Genomic DNA, 17,195 nt, shown 5'->3' with positions numbered 1-17,195 from the left:
TTTGAACATGTCATTCCAGTTTTAAGTAACTGACTCGTTCTTATCAACAATGTTGTTGCCTATGGTGCTATTTACTCTCTCTTGACACACACACACACACACACTCCTAATTCCTTGAACAATTCTATATAATATATTAACATAGCCATGCTTAGGTTACTACACTGAATTCTAGTCCCTATTGCTGACCATCTGGGTGACTACTGCACCACTGTCTCAAAGTAAAATTTATTAAGCAGAATGCACCATTTTCATTACCACCACAAACCCTCCTACTCTGCCCACTTAAATTTTTTTTAAAAAGCTTTCTCTTCCTGGCAGAATATTTTATGACTTTATGTCACTACTGTTAAGTAACTCAGGTCAAAACTAGGCTTGGATGTTAATACTTGTAGAGTAACTTGAGCATCTAAACCTGGAACTCAAAGTTTAGGGGAGTGAGCAAATGATACTATATAAAAATGTCCTGAAAGAGTTGAGTGCTTGGGGCTGGGGATCTGGCTCAGCGGAAGAGCGCCTGCGCCTGCCTGGCGAGTGCAAGGCCCTGAGTTTCGGTCCTCAGCTCTGGGGGAAAAATAAAAAGAGTTGAGTGCTTGCCTAGCAAGCACAAAGACCTGGATTCAATCCCCAACAAGTAAAATAGTAAAGGTTGCTAAGTGCTATTTGCTAAACTACTTGATGAAATTGGATTAAGTCTGGAAGAAGCCTATGTTTATTTGAATATTCTATTATTGAAAAGCTTTGGCTAGTTTATAAATAAAGAATTGTGTTTGGCAGGTTCTTTTTTTAAACAGTATTTGAGGTGGAACTTGCATTTGCTAGAGCTACAGCCTAGCCCAATTTGCTTTTTGAAAAAAAGCAATAGCAAAGATCCCAAGATCTTTTCAGAGCAGTTCTTATTTTAAAGCAAACCAAAAACCAGAGTACTGAAAAATGGCAAATAGTTTAATAGCAAACAGGGAAAGGACCACTCGTTGGCCACATCCGTTACTTCTCATTCATACCTCCTATCTCCAAATCCTTCCTATCATCCCAAGCTTGAATACAGTCCTAGTTGGTTTGGTCAAAGACTGACCTTAAGGAAACATCCCTCAAAGATTGATTACTGTTGAAAAAGAGATAATAAAACTCAGCACCTCTTTCATTTAAGAAAATGACAAAAACCAAAAACTTGGTAAGAGAAAACTAAAATTCTTATAGCTGCCTGGAGAGTAGATCTTGATCTTTCCATTTTCGCAGATAAACTCATATCCACAAGAGCCCATTGGACTAAAACCAAACTGAGACCATTACTCATTCCCTCTCCTGCTCTTCTTATGGCTCTTCTTGGACCTGAAATGAAATACATAGAAATCTTTAACAGCATATAAGTTAGAATTACTATGATACCTAATATACTTCATTTGTAATTTTTTTTTAATGATTCTGAGCAACACTCTGAACCCAGGTATTACTATTCAAAATTTACTACTAAGGACATGACTGCTTTAGAGGTTAAGAGTACATCTAATACTGTATGGCCTTAGGTGTTTCTAATGAAAGCTGATCAAAGTGACACACTACTTTTTTTTTTGGCTGGTCGTGGGGCTTGAACTCAGGGTCTGGGCACTCAACTACATTTTAAAAGTTGGCTCTTAAACCCAGGTATCCCTAGATCACAACTTACCCATTCTCCAAAGCTACAGTCTTAAAATCCTATCAATGCCCAGGGCAAAAAAGCCTATTTTGTCTTTAATGGATTTTGAATATCACAAATCAAAACAAGAAAAGTTCTGGCCCAACTTAGTTGTAACTAGGACTTTTAATTTCTGAGAGGAGGTTTTAATCTATTGATTTATGCCTTGGTACTAGAGTTTGAACTCAGAGCTTTACACTCTCTCTTGGCTTTTTCAATCAAAACTGGTGCTCTATACCAAATTAAGTCATATCACCACTTGTGGCCTTTTGCTGGTTAGATGGAGACAAAAGTCTCAGGATTTTCTGCCTGGGCTAGCTTTGAACCATAATCAGATTTCAGCCTCTCTGAGTAGCTGGGCTTATAGGTATTAGCCACCAGTGCCTGCTTATAATTATTAAAATAGAGATCAAATTATACCTTTCTGGAGACTTTGAGTGGCTCCTATGTCTGTGACTACGGTGATGACCTGGGGAAGAAAAGGTTATTGAATGAGTCAACTAATTCTCTCCTTCCCCATCAATCCTTTGGCTTTACATTTTTATGGCCTATGCTAGTGCTATACCTCTTGAGGTCACCTCTTCATGCCACATTTGGAATGTACTAATGAAACCCCATACATTCAGACCTTTATGACTAATTTTATAAACCCAACACTGAGTTTTTCCCAATGTGAAGTATTATTCCTATAATATCAAATGAGAAAGTGAAACCCATCATCATATCCACAGAGCTCTTCAACTCTGGGCCTCAGAGCTGTCCATGAGCAACTTTTGCTCAAGGCTAGCGCTCTACCACTTAAGCCACAGCACCACTTCCTGGCAGTTAAAGATCAGTGTCTCATTGACTTTCCTGCCCAGGCTGGCTCAAACCACTCAGATTTCAGCTCCTGAGAAGCTAGGATTATAGGCATGAGCCACGGTGCCCAGCTCCACAGAACTCCTAAGTGTCAAAAGGTGACACTATTTTCAAATTTTGTCCCATCTCCTTTTTTTCTACTCCCATTTCCTGTACTAAAGGAGGCTGTTTACCCTAGATTTCTTTGTTAAAACAAGCAGCAGCAAAAGGCCTAAATACCTGGAGATTTGGAGCGAGATCTGTGCCTTCGATCTCGGGACCTGCTTCGGTGACGTCTTGGACTCTTGCTCCGATGCCTTTCTCGGCGGGGAGAGGGGCTGTGGAAAAGACTGGTCAGCCACTAGATCTATTTGGCAGTATATGCACAATACCATACCCTCTCCCAAAACCTTCATCAGAAATGAATGACAAGACTACCTTCTTCTTTTGGGTGATCGACTCCGCCTACAGAGTAAAGACAAAGGGGAGAGCCTAGATTAGTGCACTGGATGTTGCATGTCATAAAAATGGTTCTAAGGGGGGAGGATTGGTCCTAGTGATCCTGATTCTTCCCCTTAACTTTTCTCTATCCATGTCCTACAAGTTTTTAGCACACTTATTCACTTGTGATTGGTCATGTGGCCTGCAAAAGTGATCCAAACAGATACTGGAAACATGCATGAACAGCTAACTCCTACTTACTCTACTGCATACTGAAGCCAAGCTTATATTAGTGATTACACATTTAGGGACTACAGGGAAAAGTAATATATATTTTTAATATATATATATATTTGTGTGCCTATTATTGGGACTTAAACTCTCTAGGCTTTGAACTCTTGCTTGGCTTTTTTACTCAAGGCAGGTGCTCTACCATTTGAGACACTTCCACTTCTGGCTTTTGACTAGTTAGAGGCAAGAATCTCAGATTTGTCTTCAAATCTCAACCCTCAAACCTAACTTTCCTGAGTAGCTAGGATAAGACACAGTTATTGTCTGTTTTGCCTGCCATGCCATAATGGCAAATATTCTCCCTAAACGCATTTTTCCTTCCCTGAAATCAAACTCCAAAGCTCTAATTCTTAGTTTCCCTGAAGGGGGGCCAGCTTGAACCTCACCTTCTGGGTGACCGACTCCTACTCCTCCTGTAGCGCAGTGTAGGAGATCGCCGGGGCTTGTCTAGGTCTCGGTAACTTCTCCGACGGTGATCAGGTGATGGCACTCTTTCCAGCTGGAAACAAGACAGATGGGTAAAACAGCCACTCAGTAACACTTCACAGTCCTCTCTATCCTGACACAAGTGATTTTATAACACAGTGACTTGATATGGGACAATCTTAACAAGAAGAACTACCAACAAATAAACTTTCCAATAATTCTTTTATCATCCTAGTGTTGGTACTGTCATTCTGAGACACTGAGTATAGTAAGAAATTGGTGGTTATACATATTTCAAGGTGTATTTCCAATGCTAAAGAAAAAACGTCAATGTGGTTAATTACAAAGTGATTATGTATGGTACCTTGCATTGTTTTGGAAGAGAGGAGATTTAAGATTATGTTTTAGGTGCTGGGAATGTGGTTTGTGGTAGAGTGCTTGCACAGCATGCATGAGGCCTTGGGTTCAATTCCTTGGTACCACCCGAACAGAAAAGGCCAGAAGTGGCGCTGCAGCTCAAAGTGGTAGAGTGCTAGCCTTGAGCCAAAGAAGCTCAGGGACAGTGCTCAGGCCCTGAGTTCAAGCCCCAGGACTGCTAACACATACCCTTCCCCACGCCAAAAAATAAAATATATATGGCTTTAGTTTTTGAGTATTTATGTGAAATTTCAAGAATAAATGGTGCTGGCACTAGTGGCTCACGCCTGTAACCCTAGCTTCTTAGGAGGCTGAGATCTGAGGATCATGGTTTGAAGCCAGCCCAGGCAAGAAACTCCATGAAACTCTTATCTCCAATTAACCACCAGAAAACTGAAGTGGCAATGTGGCTCAAAGTGGTAGAGCTCTAGAGTGAAAAAGTTCAAGGATAGGACGTAGGCCCTGGAGTTCAAGCCCCACAACCGATAAAATAATAATAATAAAAAAGTAATTGGTTATAAGTGAATGTAAATTCTTAAAAATAAAAAAAAGAAATGAATAGAGGGGAAAATACAATAGAAAGGAACATAAGAATAGAAGAAGCACGATAAATCGATAGGAAAAAAGTCTGTTACAATTATAATAAATCTAAGTGTCTTACCTCAGCAGTAAGAAACTGCTTGTCAGGGTAGGTGAAAATACATATATGAAAATGGAGGGGCTGGGAATATGGCCTAGTGGCAAGAGTGCTTGCCTCATATACATGAAGCCCTGGGTTCGATTCCCCAGCACCACATATATAGAAAAAAGGCCAGAAGTGGCGCTGTGGCTCAAGTGGCAGAGTGCTAGCCTTGAGCAACAAAAAGCCAGGGACAGTGTTCAGGCCCTGAAACCAAGCCCCAGGACTGGCAAAAAAAAAAAAAAAAAAAAAAAGGACAAATTCCTTAAGAAAAATAACAGTAGGCTGGAACAGTAGTGGATATCATGTTTAGAATGGGAGAGGCTATGGATAAAACAACATGAAGATCAAACCTCTTTTTATGAGTTAGAGATTATTGGATTCCAAATTAGAGCTCATACTTAAAATGTTAAAGTATTTTTGTTGTTAAAGTTGAAAAAAAAAGCTGGATGCAGAAACAAATTCCCCTCCCCATTCCCCTCCTGCTCCACCTTCACACCCTCAGAAGCCTTACCTTCTCGTCTTCTTCTTCCTCCTCTTCACTGGACTCCACATCATCCATGTCTTCTTCTAGAGCACTCACTCGAGGTTCCAGCTGCTCAGCCTCCTCAAGCACATAGCGTTTCTACAGAAAACACATGAAGTTAGGGTTCATTGCTCTCTCCTATACATCCTGAAGCCCCAATACTGAACTTGTGAGTATGACAGAAAAGCCACGGACAAAGATTAAAGTTCAACATGAGTGTCTCTGATTTGAGCTGGGCATTGGTGGCTCACATTTGCAACGCTGGCTACCCAGAAGGCTGTGATCTGAGGATTACAGTTTGAATGTGGTCTGGGCATACAAAAAAAAGTCTTGGATTGGTCTGCCTAGGCTGTTTTCAAATTGTTATCCTCAGATATTAGCCTCCAGAGTAGCTAGGACTATAGGCATGAGCCATTAGCACCCAGTCTGCTTACGAAGGTATTTTTCATTAAGCTTAATTACTTTGCAATTCATCTGTTACTGCATCAATAGTTCATTTTTACTTCTGAGTAGTATACTGTTGTCAGTATATATGGCAGTGTTTTCATCTATTCACACTTACAGATGGATATAGTTTCTGGCCAATAAAAATAAACTTTTAGAATGTCATGTTGAAGCCAGGTGCCGGTGGTTCACACCTGTAATCCTAACCACTCAGAAGGCTGAGATCTGAGGATAGAGGATCAAGGTTCAAAACCAGCCCAGGCAAGAAAGTCCATGAGTCATTTATCTCCAATTAACCACCAGAAAACCAGAAGTGGCAGTGTGGCTCAAAGCTGAAGAGCTCAGGGACAGTGCCTAGGCCCAGGGTTCAAGATCCAAGACCGACCAAAAAAAAAAAAAAAAAGTCATGTTTATGCTCAAAATGTTTTAGATTTTGTGCTGGGAATGTGGCTTAGTAGTAGAGTGCTTTTGCCTAGCATGCATGAAGTCCTGTTACAGGGAAAGAAATGTTATGGGTTCAAGGAAGGGGATTCCCCGTCCCTCCAAGGGGGATTACCTGTCCCTACAAGAGTCCACCACTCAGAGACAGTCTCAAGAAAAAAGATGGATTTATTGGGGAAGCATAAAGCAAACTGACTGGCCAGGGATATGCAGCACAGACTCAGGAGCTGCCACCATGACCCCAACAGTCCTCAAATTGGGGTTTATAAAGGTAAAACCATAGCACAGATGTAGGGGCTTGACGCAGGGGTTAGAGCATGCAATAAGTTCACAGATGTAGGAGGTTGATGTAGGGGGTAGAGCAAATAACAAGCAAGCAAGCCATTTACAGAAGCAGAATTTTGGGGTCAGTGTGACCTAGTCTACTCCCCCCAACATTTCCTACCATGTTTCCCTAATCAAGATGGAGTCAGCCTTAGTACTACATAAACAGAAAAAGCTGGAAGTGGGGCTGTGGTTCAAGTGGTAGACAGTGGCCAGGCCCTGAGTTCAAGCCCCAGGACTGGTGCCAAAAAAAAAAGGTCTTAGGTTTTGGAGTATTTCAAATTGGGGAAGTTTAACAAGTGAACTCTGTAAAACTGTCCAAATACAATCTTGTGATTATCTTCCCGCTTTTTATTGTCTTATCAAGAAAAATGTTTATTAATCACAAGGAACCCATTAGAAGTTCTTTAATCTTTGCATTCATACTTTAAGTTTACAATTCCCTTCAAGTAATTTTTATGTAGTATGAACAAAGGGCAGAGATTCACTTAGGTGCATGTGGCCTCTAAATTGTTTCTGTAACAGTGCAGGAAACACTATCATTTCTCAACAGTATTGCCCTCATATATCTGTAGAAAACCAATGTCTAGGTATGCAAAGGTTTATTTTTTATTTCTTAATTTTGTTCCATTGATCCTTTTTTTGTTCTTTGTGTCAGTCCTGGGGCTTGACCTGAGCTTTTTGCTCAAGGCTAGCACACTACCACTTCCCACAGCTCTATTTTTGGAGATAAGTCTCACTTTCCTGCTATGGTTGGCTTCAAACCGTGATCCTCAAATTTTAGTTTCCAAAGTAGCTAGGAATGGGCTGGGAATATGGCCTAGTGGCAAGAGTGCTTGCCTCGTATACATGAAGCCCTGGGTTCGATTCCTCAGCACCACATATATAGAAAAGGCCAGAAGTGGGCTGGGGATATGGCCTAGTGGCAAGAGTGCCTGCCTCATATACATGAGGCCCTGGGTTCGATTCACCAGCACCACATATACAGAAAATGGCCAGAAGTGGCGCTGTGGCTCAAGTGGCAGAGTGCTAGCCTTGAGCAAGAAGAAGCCAGGGACAGTGCTCAGGCCCTGAGGCCAAGGCCCAGGACTGGTAAAAAACCAAAAACAAAGCAAAATAAAACAAGCCACCAAAGTAGCTAGCATTAGCCACCAGTGCCCAGCAAGATAGTTGATTTTTGTGTACTGATCTCAGATCTGTATAAACAGATAAATGGCTACCCACTGCTACGGTATTTGCACACAATGGAGAACTGTCTAGCAATAAAATGTAATAAACCAGTCATAAATGCAACAACATAGGTGAGTCACCAGGTAACCAAGACAAGTGAAAAAAGACAAAATTTACTGCCTAATTTCAAAATGCAATTTAATCTATTATAAGCAATACATGAGTGGTTAAGCAACTTAAGGATGGGAGAAAGAAGGCCACTATCTTGATATTAGCACATTTCTAGTGTTTTCACATTAAAACTTACCGAGTTTTCATGCAGTAGATGTATAGTTTATTGTATGTCAACTACACAACAACAAAGCAATCCAAAAGAAAAAGACCCAGCTAGGCTTTGTGGCTCATGCCCATAGAACCCAGCACTCAGACACTGGAGGTCTTGTGACTTCAAGACTAGTCTGGAGTAAATAGTGAGTTCACGGCCTATTTGGGTTAAGCCACAAAACTCTTTGTTTTAAAAACCTTTATTCAAAAGAAATCTCCCAGGGCTGGGAATATGGCCTAGTGGCAAGAGTGCTTGCCTCCTACACATGAAGCTCTCGGTTCGATTCCCCAGCACCACATATATGGAAAACGGCCAGAAGGGGCACTGGCTCAGGTGGCAGAGTGCTAGCCTTGAGCGGGAAGAAGCCAGGGACGGTGCTCAGGCCCTGAGTCCAAGGCCCAGGACTGGCCAAAAAAAGAAAGAAAGAAATCTTCCTCTTCAAGCCCAAAATATAACATAGAAGAAAAAGGAGATAATCTGGATTGGGACATTTGAGGTCATCTCCATCTACATGGTAGTTTAAAGACCACTTATAAAGTTGGGTGCTGGTGGCTCACACCAGTAATCCTAGCTACTCAGGAGGCTGAGGATTGCAATTAGAAGCAAGCCTAGACAGAAAATTCTGTGAGACTCCTACCTCCAATTAAGCACCAAAAAGGTGGAAGTGAAGCTGTGACTCAAGTGGTAGAGCGCTTGCCTTGGAACATGAAGATCTCAGGGATAGCACCCAGACCATGAGTTCAAGCGCCAACATGGGTACACACACACACAAAAAGGATCGCTGCTGAGCACCTGTAATCCTAGCTACTCAGGAGGCTGAGATCTGAGGATCATGGTTCAAAGCCAGCTCAGGCAGGAAGTCCATGAGACTCTTATCTCTAGTTAACCACCAGAAAACCAGAAGTGGCACTGTGGCTCAAAGTGGTAGAACGCTAGCCTTGAGCTGAAGAGCTCAGGGACAGCCCCCAATCCCAGAGTTAAAGCCCCACAACTGATGACAAGGACAAGAACAAAAAACAAAACACAAAACAAAACACAGTCTGATTTCACTTTTACAGATGAGTAACACTGAATGTTAGGTCATCTAATTTCCTGTTTAATCATTTACCTCCTATAGCCTATTTCCCTTCTCTCTAGGTTATATGTCATATCTGTTTTCTTTTTGTATTTCTACAGTTTTGAAGTCATAAAACATAATATTGCCGGGGCTGGGAATATGGCCTGGTGGTAAGAATGCTTGCCTCGTATACATGAAGCCCAGGGTTCAATTCCCCAGCACCACATATATAGAAAACAGCCAAGAGTGGCACTATGGCTCAAGTGGTAGAGTGCTAGCCTTGAGCAAAAAGAAGCCAGGGACAGTGCTCAGGCCCTGAGTCCAAGGCCCAGGACTGGCAAAAAAAACACAGCAAAAAACAAAACAAAAACAAAAAACACATAATATTGCAGAGCACTGGTAGCTCATGCCTGTCATCCTAGCTACACAGGAGGCTGAGATCTGAGCATAGGGTTCAAAGCCAGCCTGGGCAGGAAAGTCTGTGAGACTCTTTATCTCCAATAAACTACTCAAAAGGGGCTGGGAATATGGCCTAATGGCAAGAGTGCTTGCCTCCTATACATGAAGCCCTGGGTTTGATTCCCCAGTACCACGTATATAGAAAATGGCCAGAAGTGGTGCTGTGGCTCAAGTGGCAGAATGCTAGCCTTGAGCAAAAAGAAGCCAGGGACAGTGCTCAGGCCCTGAGTACAAGCCCAGGACTGGCAAAAAATAAATAAACTACTGGGCTGGGAATCTGGCCTAGTGGCAAGAGCGCTTGCCTCCTACACATGAAGCTCTTGGTTCGATTCCCCAGCACCACATATACGGAAAATGGCCAGAGGTGGCGCTGTGGCTCAGGTGGCAGAGTGCTAGCCTTGAGCAGGAAGAAGCCAGGGAAGGTGCCCAGGCCCTGAGGCGAAGGCCCAGGACTGGCCAAAATATAAAAAAATAAATAATAAATAAATAAATAAACTACTAAAAAATGCCAGAAGTAGTGCTGTGACTCAAGTAGTAGAGCAGTCACCTTGAGCAAAAGCAGCTCAGGGATAGCCCCCAGGCCCAGAGGACAAGCCCTAGGACTGATGGGAAAAAACAACAACACAATCTTGAATGATGCATCATGGACAATTATAACTAGCAAAGGGAGTTGGGTTTATAAAGGAAGTGTAAGGACCGAGTCTTCAATTCCTGATATCTCTCTCTCTTTTTTTTTTTTTTTTTTTGGCCAGTCCTAGGCCGTGAACTCAGGGCCTGAGCACTGTCCCTGGCTTCATTTTTGCTCAAGGCTAGCACTCTGCCGCTTGAGCCACAGCGCCACTTCTGGCCATTTTCTGTATATGTGGTGCTGAGGAATCGAACCCAGGGCCTCATGTATACGAGGCAAGCACTCTTGCCACTAGGCCACATCCCCAGCCCTCCTGATATCTCTTATCTGTCTTACAGTATGACTTTTTTATAGACGTATCAATTCGGAAAAGCTCACAAAGTTTAGAAACTCGTACTCACTACAATATCCTTGCTATAACATATTAGAAAAGAAAACTTTTCTATTTTAACTATTCACCCTTAAAACCCTACCCTTGAGTATTTCATCTGCTTTCCTGTCCTCTTCTATCTTTTTTGGGGGAAGTAGTTGAGTATGAACCAGTGCTTCATGTTCATGAGGCAGGCACTATACCATTCACTTGGCCACATCTTTTTGTATTGGTTACTTTAAGACAGAATCACACTTAATGCTCAGACCAGCCTGGAGTATAATCCTCTTATCTGTGCTTCCCTTTGTTGCCGGGCTAGCAGGCACATATCAACAAGTCCAGCCATTGATTGAGATGGGAGTTTTGCAAACTTTATGCTTTATGCTCTGGCCAGTCTTGAACCATAATCCACGGACCTATACCTCCCAAGCAGCTAGTACTGCAGGTTTGAGGCACTAGGCTGGGCTTCTCTATCATCTTCATAGATAAAAAGCGTAGTTACATTGAGGCCTTTAATGTTATATATAACTGGGTTTGTCTATTTTTGCCCATCATGGAGGGAAGGGTGACCCCAACAATAAACCTTGTAGCTTACCTGTAGCCGGGGAAGAATAATATCACAGACTCTCTCACTGTGCAGTAGTTCATCAATGAACTCATCTACATGCATTAGTTCAAATTCTGAAAGAAAAAAAATAACTAGTTCAAGTAACCTGAAAATAACAGATTAGGTAACAAAAACGTAAAACAATTGGATCATCTACAGACAAGGTCTCTTTAGAAGCAAAGGCTTAAGACGAATGAAACTGACATAATCAACAGGGGACACAAAAAACAGGCACAACAATCCAGAATTATGTATGGCTAATCCTGTAACTCAAGGTAATTTTAATAGATCATATAACTGATATGCAATTTCTCACATGAACCCATGTTTCTGAATATAGAACACATATCTTTTCTGGCACAGGGAGCATCAACTTTTTTTTTCTTCTTGGGAGCATCAACTTTTAAAAACTCGCACAGTACATATTATCTTAGTTTAGTGGTTTCTCAACTCCAAGCAATTTTGTAGTCTATTTACTGGAAGTGCTACCTGTGTCTAGCGGAGAGTGGCCAAGGATGCTGCTAAATATTCTACAATGACAAGACAACCCACACAGCAAAAAGCTATCAGACCACAAGATCAACATTCAGAAATCCAATTTTTTTTTACATGACATAATCCTAATTCCAAATGACCATGATCATATCCATCTGAACATTCACCATGGTATTTCTAGTACATAGTACAGGCCCTAGCACACCAGTGGCACTTAATATGTATTTATTCAATTAATTAAGGTTCCAAATTTCAAAAAACTCTGAAATCTGAAACATTATGGTGCCAAGGGATACTCAGCCTGTACCAAATTTTTAATCTACTATTTAATGGTATTTGTAGAGAAGGCAAGTATTACTTTCTTATTATAACATGGAGAAAAGGTTTTGACTGCATAACCCCAAATTCATCCTTAGCATAGAAAGTATCTCATTGTAACTTAAAAAATGTACTGTTAGACTTTAAGTGATACTGTAACGTTTACTCTACATACTGCAATATGGAATACAGTTCTAGACAAGAGGACATTAGAATTAACTGTGATGAGCTGGGGGCTGTTGGCTCACACCTTTAATAAGGGCTACTCAGGAAGCTGAGATCTGAGGATTGCAGTTGGAAGCAAGCACAGGCAGGAAAGTCTGAGAGTCTTATCTTCAATAAACTATTCAAAAAAAGTTATAAGTGGCTCTGTGGCTCAAGTGGTAGAGCGCTAGCCTTGAGCAAAAGACCCTCAGGATCAATGTCTAGGCCCAGAATTCCAGTCCCAGGACTGGCAAAAAAAAGGAAAGAAAAAAGAAACTGTGATGATATAATATTTAGATGGGTTGGGCAGCTTTTATAGAGAAGTCCTCAAACTAGCTCTTGTGGGAAGGAACATGTGTAGAGAAAGCACATATGCTAGGCAATGATTAAGATAAAATGTAGTTGGAAAGTATAGCAACCAGGGGCTAACTTGGGATAGCCAACCAGAAGCTAACAGTGGAGCTAATATTCTCCAAGAGAGAACTACATTAATGCAGATGAAGAGCAGCACTCCTTTTATGTTTCAATTTGATAGACACTGATGCCAAGAAAAACTGGCTTAGGAAGAATAGTCTAGTCACTTGGTATCATACTCACCTCCATTTCGGTTCTGGCTCTTGATTTTTCGATAGTCATTGTACAAAGGCTCCAAATACTTGTAGCAATCAATTGCAGTGCCTGTCAGCCTCATGTAAAGTGCCCCCAACATACGAACATACCTGACAGAGAGATGACAATGAAATGATAGACCTTCCTAAGAATTCCAGAGTTTTATTTTTCTCATTACAAAAGCTGGTTAATGTATTGTTTCTTCTTGCATACAAAACTGTAATTTTGAAGGTAGCACAGAATAAAAGACAGAGAAGATATGGAGACCTGAGTTTAAATTCCTATTTCATCAAATACTAGCTGTGGAAACTTGGTGCATGGTGCTCAACTTTCAGATACATCCCCTGTAAAATTAAATTCAGAAGATTATATTAGGAAAAAAATGAGATGCTAGTTTTGTGTGTGCACATGCACACAGCACACAGGCTCAAATTCAGAGCCTGGGTGCTGTCCGAGCTTCTATGCTTAAGGACAGTGCTGTACCAATTGAGCCACAGCACTACTTCTGCTTTTCTTTTTTTTTCTTTTTGTGACTAATTGGAAATTAACCACAGGATGGCTTCCAACTATAATCCTCAGATCTCAGCCTAGTAACTAGGATTACAACTGTGAGCCACTAGCATCAGCTAGATACTGATTCTAACAGCATAAGGTATAACATACATTTAGTAACTATACCAGAACAAGTACACATAGCCATTACTGTGGGTTCTGAAAATGCTGATGAGCAAGTTACTTATTTTCTCAATCTTTATAAAATACTGATGCTACCTAATTACTTGGTTCATGTATGAAATAACAAATGTAAGGAAAGATAAAATGCTAAGCATAGTATGCAGTACCTATTAAGTACCTCTATCCAAGTTAGCTATTTTCCATCTTAATTGTTTGTAAGACTCCTCCTTTTTCTCTGCTCCTCTATCTAGCTACTTACTCACTCATATCTCCACTTGGATAACAGGAACTTAAAATTTTGAGTTTCTTTGTGTGACGAACAGAGTAATATAGCAAAGAATATAGGATCTAAAGGCAAGTTTGATCCTCCAGTTTTGTGGTGGTTCTAGAGATCAAACCAAGGGCTTCAGGGCTTGTAGGCAAATGTAAAATAGGAACAGAAAATTTAAATGTTGTTGTAAAAATGAAATGAATTACTATATATAAAGTCCTCAGAACACAATAAGGCACTAGATCAGCACACACACACACATATACGTACATATATAGTGTGTACTGGGACTTGAAATCAGGGCCATGCTCTCAGCTTTTTCACTCTAAGCTGGTATTCTACCACTTGAGTCACACCCCCAATTCCAAGAATAGCTATTCTTATATCTGTCTGTGAGTTTCTTGATGAAGGACAATTAAATAAAAGCATCTGATATTTCTTTGTTTGCCATGTAATGAGAACTGTATTGGTTTGCATGCACTCATTCTCTTCTTTAATGTATATATATATTTATTTATTTTTATTTTTTTGTCAGTCCTGGGGCTTGTACTCAGGGTCTGAGCACTGTCCCTGGCTTCTTTTTGCTCAAGGCTAGCACTCTACCACTTGAGCCACAGCGCCCCTTCTGGCCATTTTCTGTATATGTGGTGCCGGGGAATTGAACCCAGGGCTTCATGTATATGAGGCAAGCACTCTTGCCACTAGGCTATATCTCCAGCCCCTAATGTATATATATATATATATATATTTTTTTTTTTTGGCCAGTCCTGGGCCTTGGACTCAGGGCCTGAGCGCTGTCCCTGGCTTCCTTTTGCTCAAGGCTAGCACTCCGCCACTTGAGCCACAGCGCCGCTTCTGGCCGTTTTCTGTATATGTGGTGCTGGGGAATCGAACCTAGGGCCTCGTGTATAGGAGGCAGGCACTCTTGCCACTAGGCCATATCCCCAGCCCAAATGTATATATTTTTTAACTGTGAATAGGAATTACTGTCCCTGTCCTGTTTTACAGGTAAAGTAACACAAAACTAAGGAACTTTTTTTTTTTTTTTTTTTTTGCCAGTCCTAAGGCTTGGGACAAGGGGCCTGAGTACTGTCTCTGGCTTCTTTTTGCTCAAGGCTAGCACTCTACCTCTTGAGCCACAGTGCCACTTCTGGCTTTTTTCTGTTTATGTGCCGCTGAGGAATCAAACCCAGGGCTTCATGAATACTAGGCAAGCACTATACCGCTAAGCTACATTTTTAGCCCCTAAGAAACTTCTTAACGTCACAGATTATGAGTAACAAAGTCTGGGTATGAATACAGATTTAACATTTATTAACTACCACCTTATACTGTTTTCTCTACCCCTCAGTAACCATTGCCTACCAACATATTAGGCACTCCTTTCTGCTTAACTGTATATACAATAAGCCTGCCTCACTTGTGGATTAATTACACGAGACTTTGCCAACTGCAGTTAAAACAACAAAAGAAAAACATCCTAAGGAATTTAAAAAACAAAAATATTTTGGAGGGGAAAAATTAACAAGATGGAGAGAAGAAATTCAAAGGAGAATATAATCAGACAGATAAGAACTAATTCAAGGACTAAACAGCAAAAACCTACATGGGGGAACTCTGTGGAAATGGGATACACTGAATGCACCCCATTTAAAGCCCAATTCTGAACCACAGAAACTTAAAATTTACAAAAATCAACATTTCACTCACTTGAAATCTTCATTTTTAATAAATTCAACAATGATATCCTTCTCAGGTTGAATCTGAAGCATCTTCAAGGTTAAACACAGAAAGGGAGTTGGTTTTATGTTTCCACCATAGACGCCACCGACAAACCTCAACTCCATGGCTTTATCCACTACAAGTTCAGCTAAAGAAATAAAAACAGTATGTCATGTCAGACTTATTAGACCTAAGGAGACTGAACCTTGGAAATGAGGTTTGGGGTGCCAGGGGGGGAATGTAGACTTCCTCCTGCTTCAGATCCCAGGGTTCCATTAACCAAGGTTTTTATTGGTCTTGTGCCAGTAAGTAGAGTACAAACTTCAACCTGTGACAATATTTTGTTTACAAGTGGTAGATGATCTCCTTATTCTGGGAAAGAGGCTAAACAGGAAACAGCTTACCATTTGCATAAACCTTAGTCTACCCTCAGGTTCTCACACAGTTTAGGGGACATTAGCCCACACCCAGGATAGAAGTCTGAGTTTTCTTTTCTTTTCTTTTTTGCCAGTTCTGGGCCTTGGACTCAGGACCTGAGCACTATCCCTGGCTTCTTTTTACTCAAGGCTAGCACTCAGTCACTTGAGCCACAGTGCCACTTCTGGGCATTTTCTGTATATGTGGTGCTGGGGAATTGAACCCAGGGCTTTGTGTATATGAGGCAAGCACTCTTGCCACTAGGCTGTATCCCCAGCAAGTCTGAGTTTTCTTAAGCAGGAGTGATTGACTTTTCCAGGAAACTCTCAGTATTCTGAGAATAGGAAGAAGGCATTCCAAACTCCCAATTCTTCCTGGGTCTCACAGCTTGGATTTTCGGGCTCTCACACTAAATAGTCAAAAAGAGTTCAATATTAGAAGAATAAGTGTGTATCCACACAATAATAATGATGATAGCTAATCTGGACTGAAAGATTACTACATGCCAAGCCCTCGGCTAAGTATTTAATATTATTTAATCTTTACAACAAATCACGAGAAAAAAAAGTTCTGACGTCGTTCCACTTTCCAGGCAAGAAAAATGAAGGCCACGAAAGGTTAGGTGATTAACTTGCTCAAGGTCCACCAGCCTGAGTAACATACGACTACATTTAATACCAGAATATGAACATAAGATGGGAAGACAAGGCTTCTCTCAAGCACCCGAACGTGAGAATACTGGAATTAACAGATTTAGGGGCAGTATGAATTTAGTTATGAGCCAGCTCATTTTCTGTTGCTCGAGGAGGTTGTCTGTCACAGGATTTATATTCAGGTCCCTGACCTCAACACTGGAACCCAGCCGGCAACCATTATAGACTCAGAGAGCCTAAGTGAGATGTTCTTGAGAATTAGGCAAGGCCCTACCAGACTCACGAATCCCCAATGGGCCACACAAGTATAGGCACACCGCAGGCGCTCAGAGTTTATCTGAAAGACTGACATCGCACCAAGTGCGGGTAGAAAAGGGCCCCGCAGCCGAGAAGGGGCGCGCGCCACCTTCCTCACCTGTAAGCCCAAAGCACTCTTCTTTCCAGTATTTAGACTCGTAGATTCGCGTCCGAATGATCTTCTCCACCAGATACTGAGGGTTGGTGCCATGGATGCTATGCGCATCCTTCACCGTACGGTTCGCCATTTCGGAACGCTTTCGGTCCCACTTCCGTCGACTCCTTTACTGCGTCACAACCAAGTTAAAAAAAAAAAAAAGAATACACCCAGGGAGGAAGGGAAGAATCTACCCAGCTTAGGCGGCCTCTTGGAACCGGAAACTGCTGCTGCGAACTTCCGTGAGTTGCGCGCCGAGC

General features: G+C 41.5%; 1 protein-coding gene across 1 annotated transcript; it reads right to left on the bottom strand.

Moving 5' to 3' along the window:
* Positions 1–585: 585 nt before the first annotated feature.
* Prpf38a (pre-mRNA processing factor 38A) lies at positions 586–17,159 on the bottom strand. The gene is made up of 10 exons (XM_048351325.1): positions 16,897–17,159; positions 15,400–15,559; positions 12,732–12,853; positions 11,106–11,191; positions 5,281–5,391; positions 3,631–3,743; positions 2,951–2,977; positions 2,753–2,850; positions 2,096–2,144; positions 586–1,332 (listed from the first exon to the last, which is right to left on the bottom strand). The coding sequence occupies exons 1-10, from the start codon at positions 17,024–17,026 to the stop codon at positions 1,290–1,292; spliced, it is 939 nt and encodes a 312-aa protein (XP_048207282.1). The 5' UTR covers positions 17,027–17,159; the 3' UTR covers positions 586–1,289.
* Between the last annotated feature and the right edge of the window lie 36 nt (positions 17,160–17,195).

Source organism: Perognathus longimembris, chromosome 7, assembly GCF_023159225.1.
Source record: "Perognathus longimembris pacificus isolate PPM17 chromosome 7, ASM2315922v1, whole genome shotgun sequence".
Taxonomy (NCBI): Eukaryota; Metazoa; Chordata; class Mammalia; order Rodentia; family Heteromyidae; genus Perognathus; species Perognathus longimembris.
This window is presented reverse-complemented; position numbering and strand designations above follow the sequence as displayed.

What these genes read in the sequence shown, in the direction of transcription:
- Prpf38a (XM_048351325.1), bottom strand. Translation starts at nt 17,026, where the DNA reads ATGGCGAACCGTACGGTGAAGGATGCGCATAGCATCCATGGCACCAAC. An exon ending in GAGCCAGAACCGAAATGGAG is followed by an intron (nt 11,192 to 12,731) that starts GTGAGTATGATA and finishes TTTTTCTTTCAG; the next exon opens with AATTTGAACTAATGCATGTA. An exon ending in AGGAGTCGGTCACCCAGAAG is followed by an intron (nt 2,978 to 3,630) that starts GTGAGGTTCAAG and finishes TTTACTCTGTAG; the next exon opens with GCGGAGTCGATCACCCAAAA.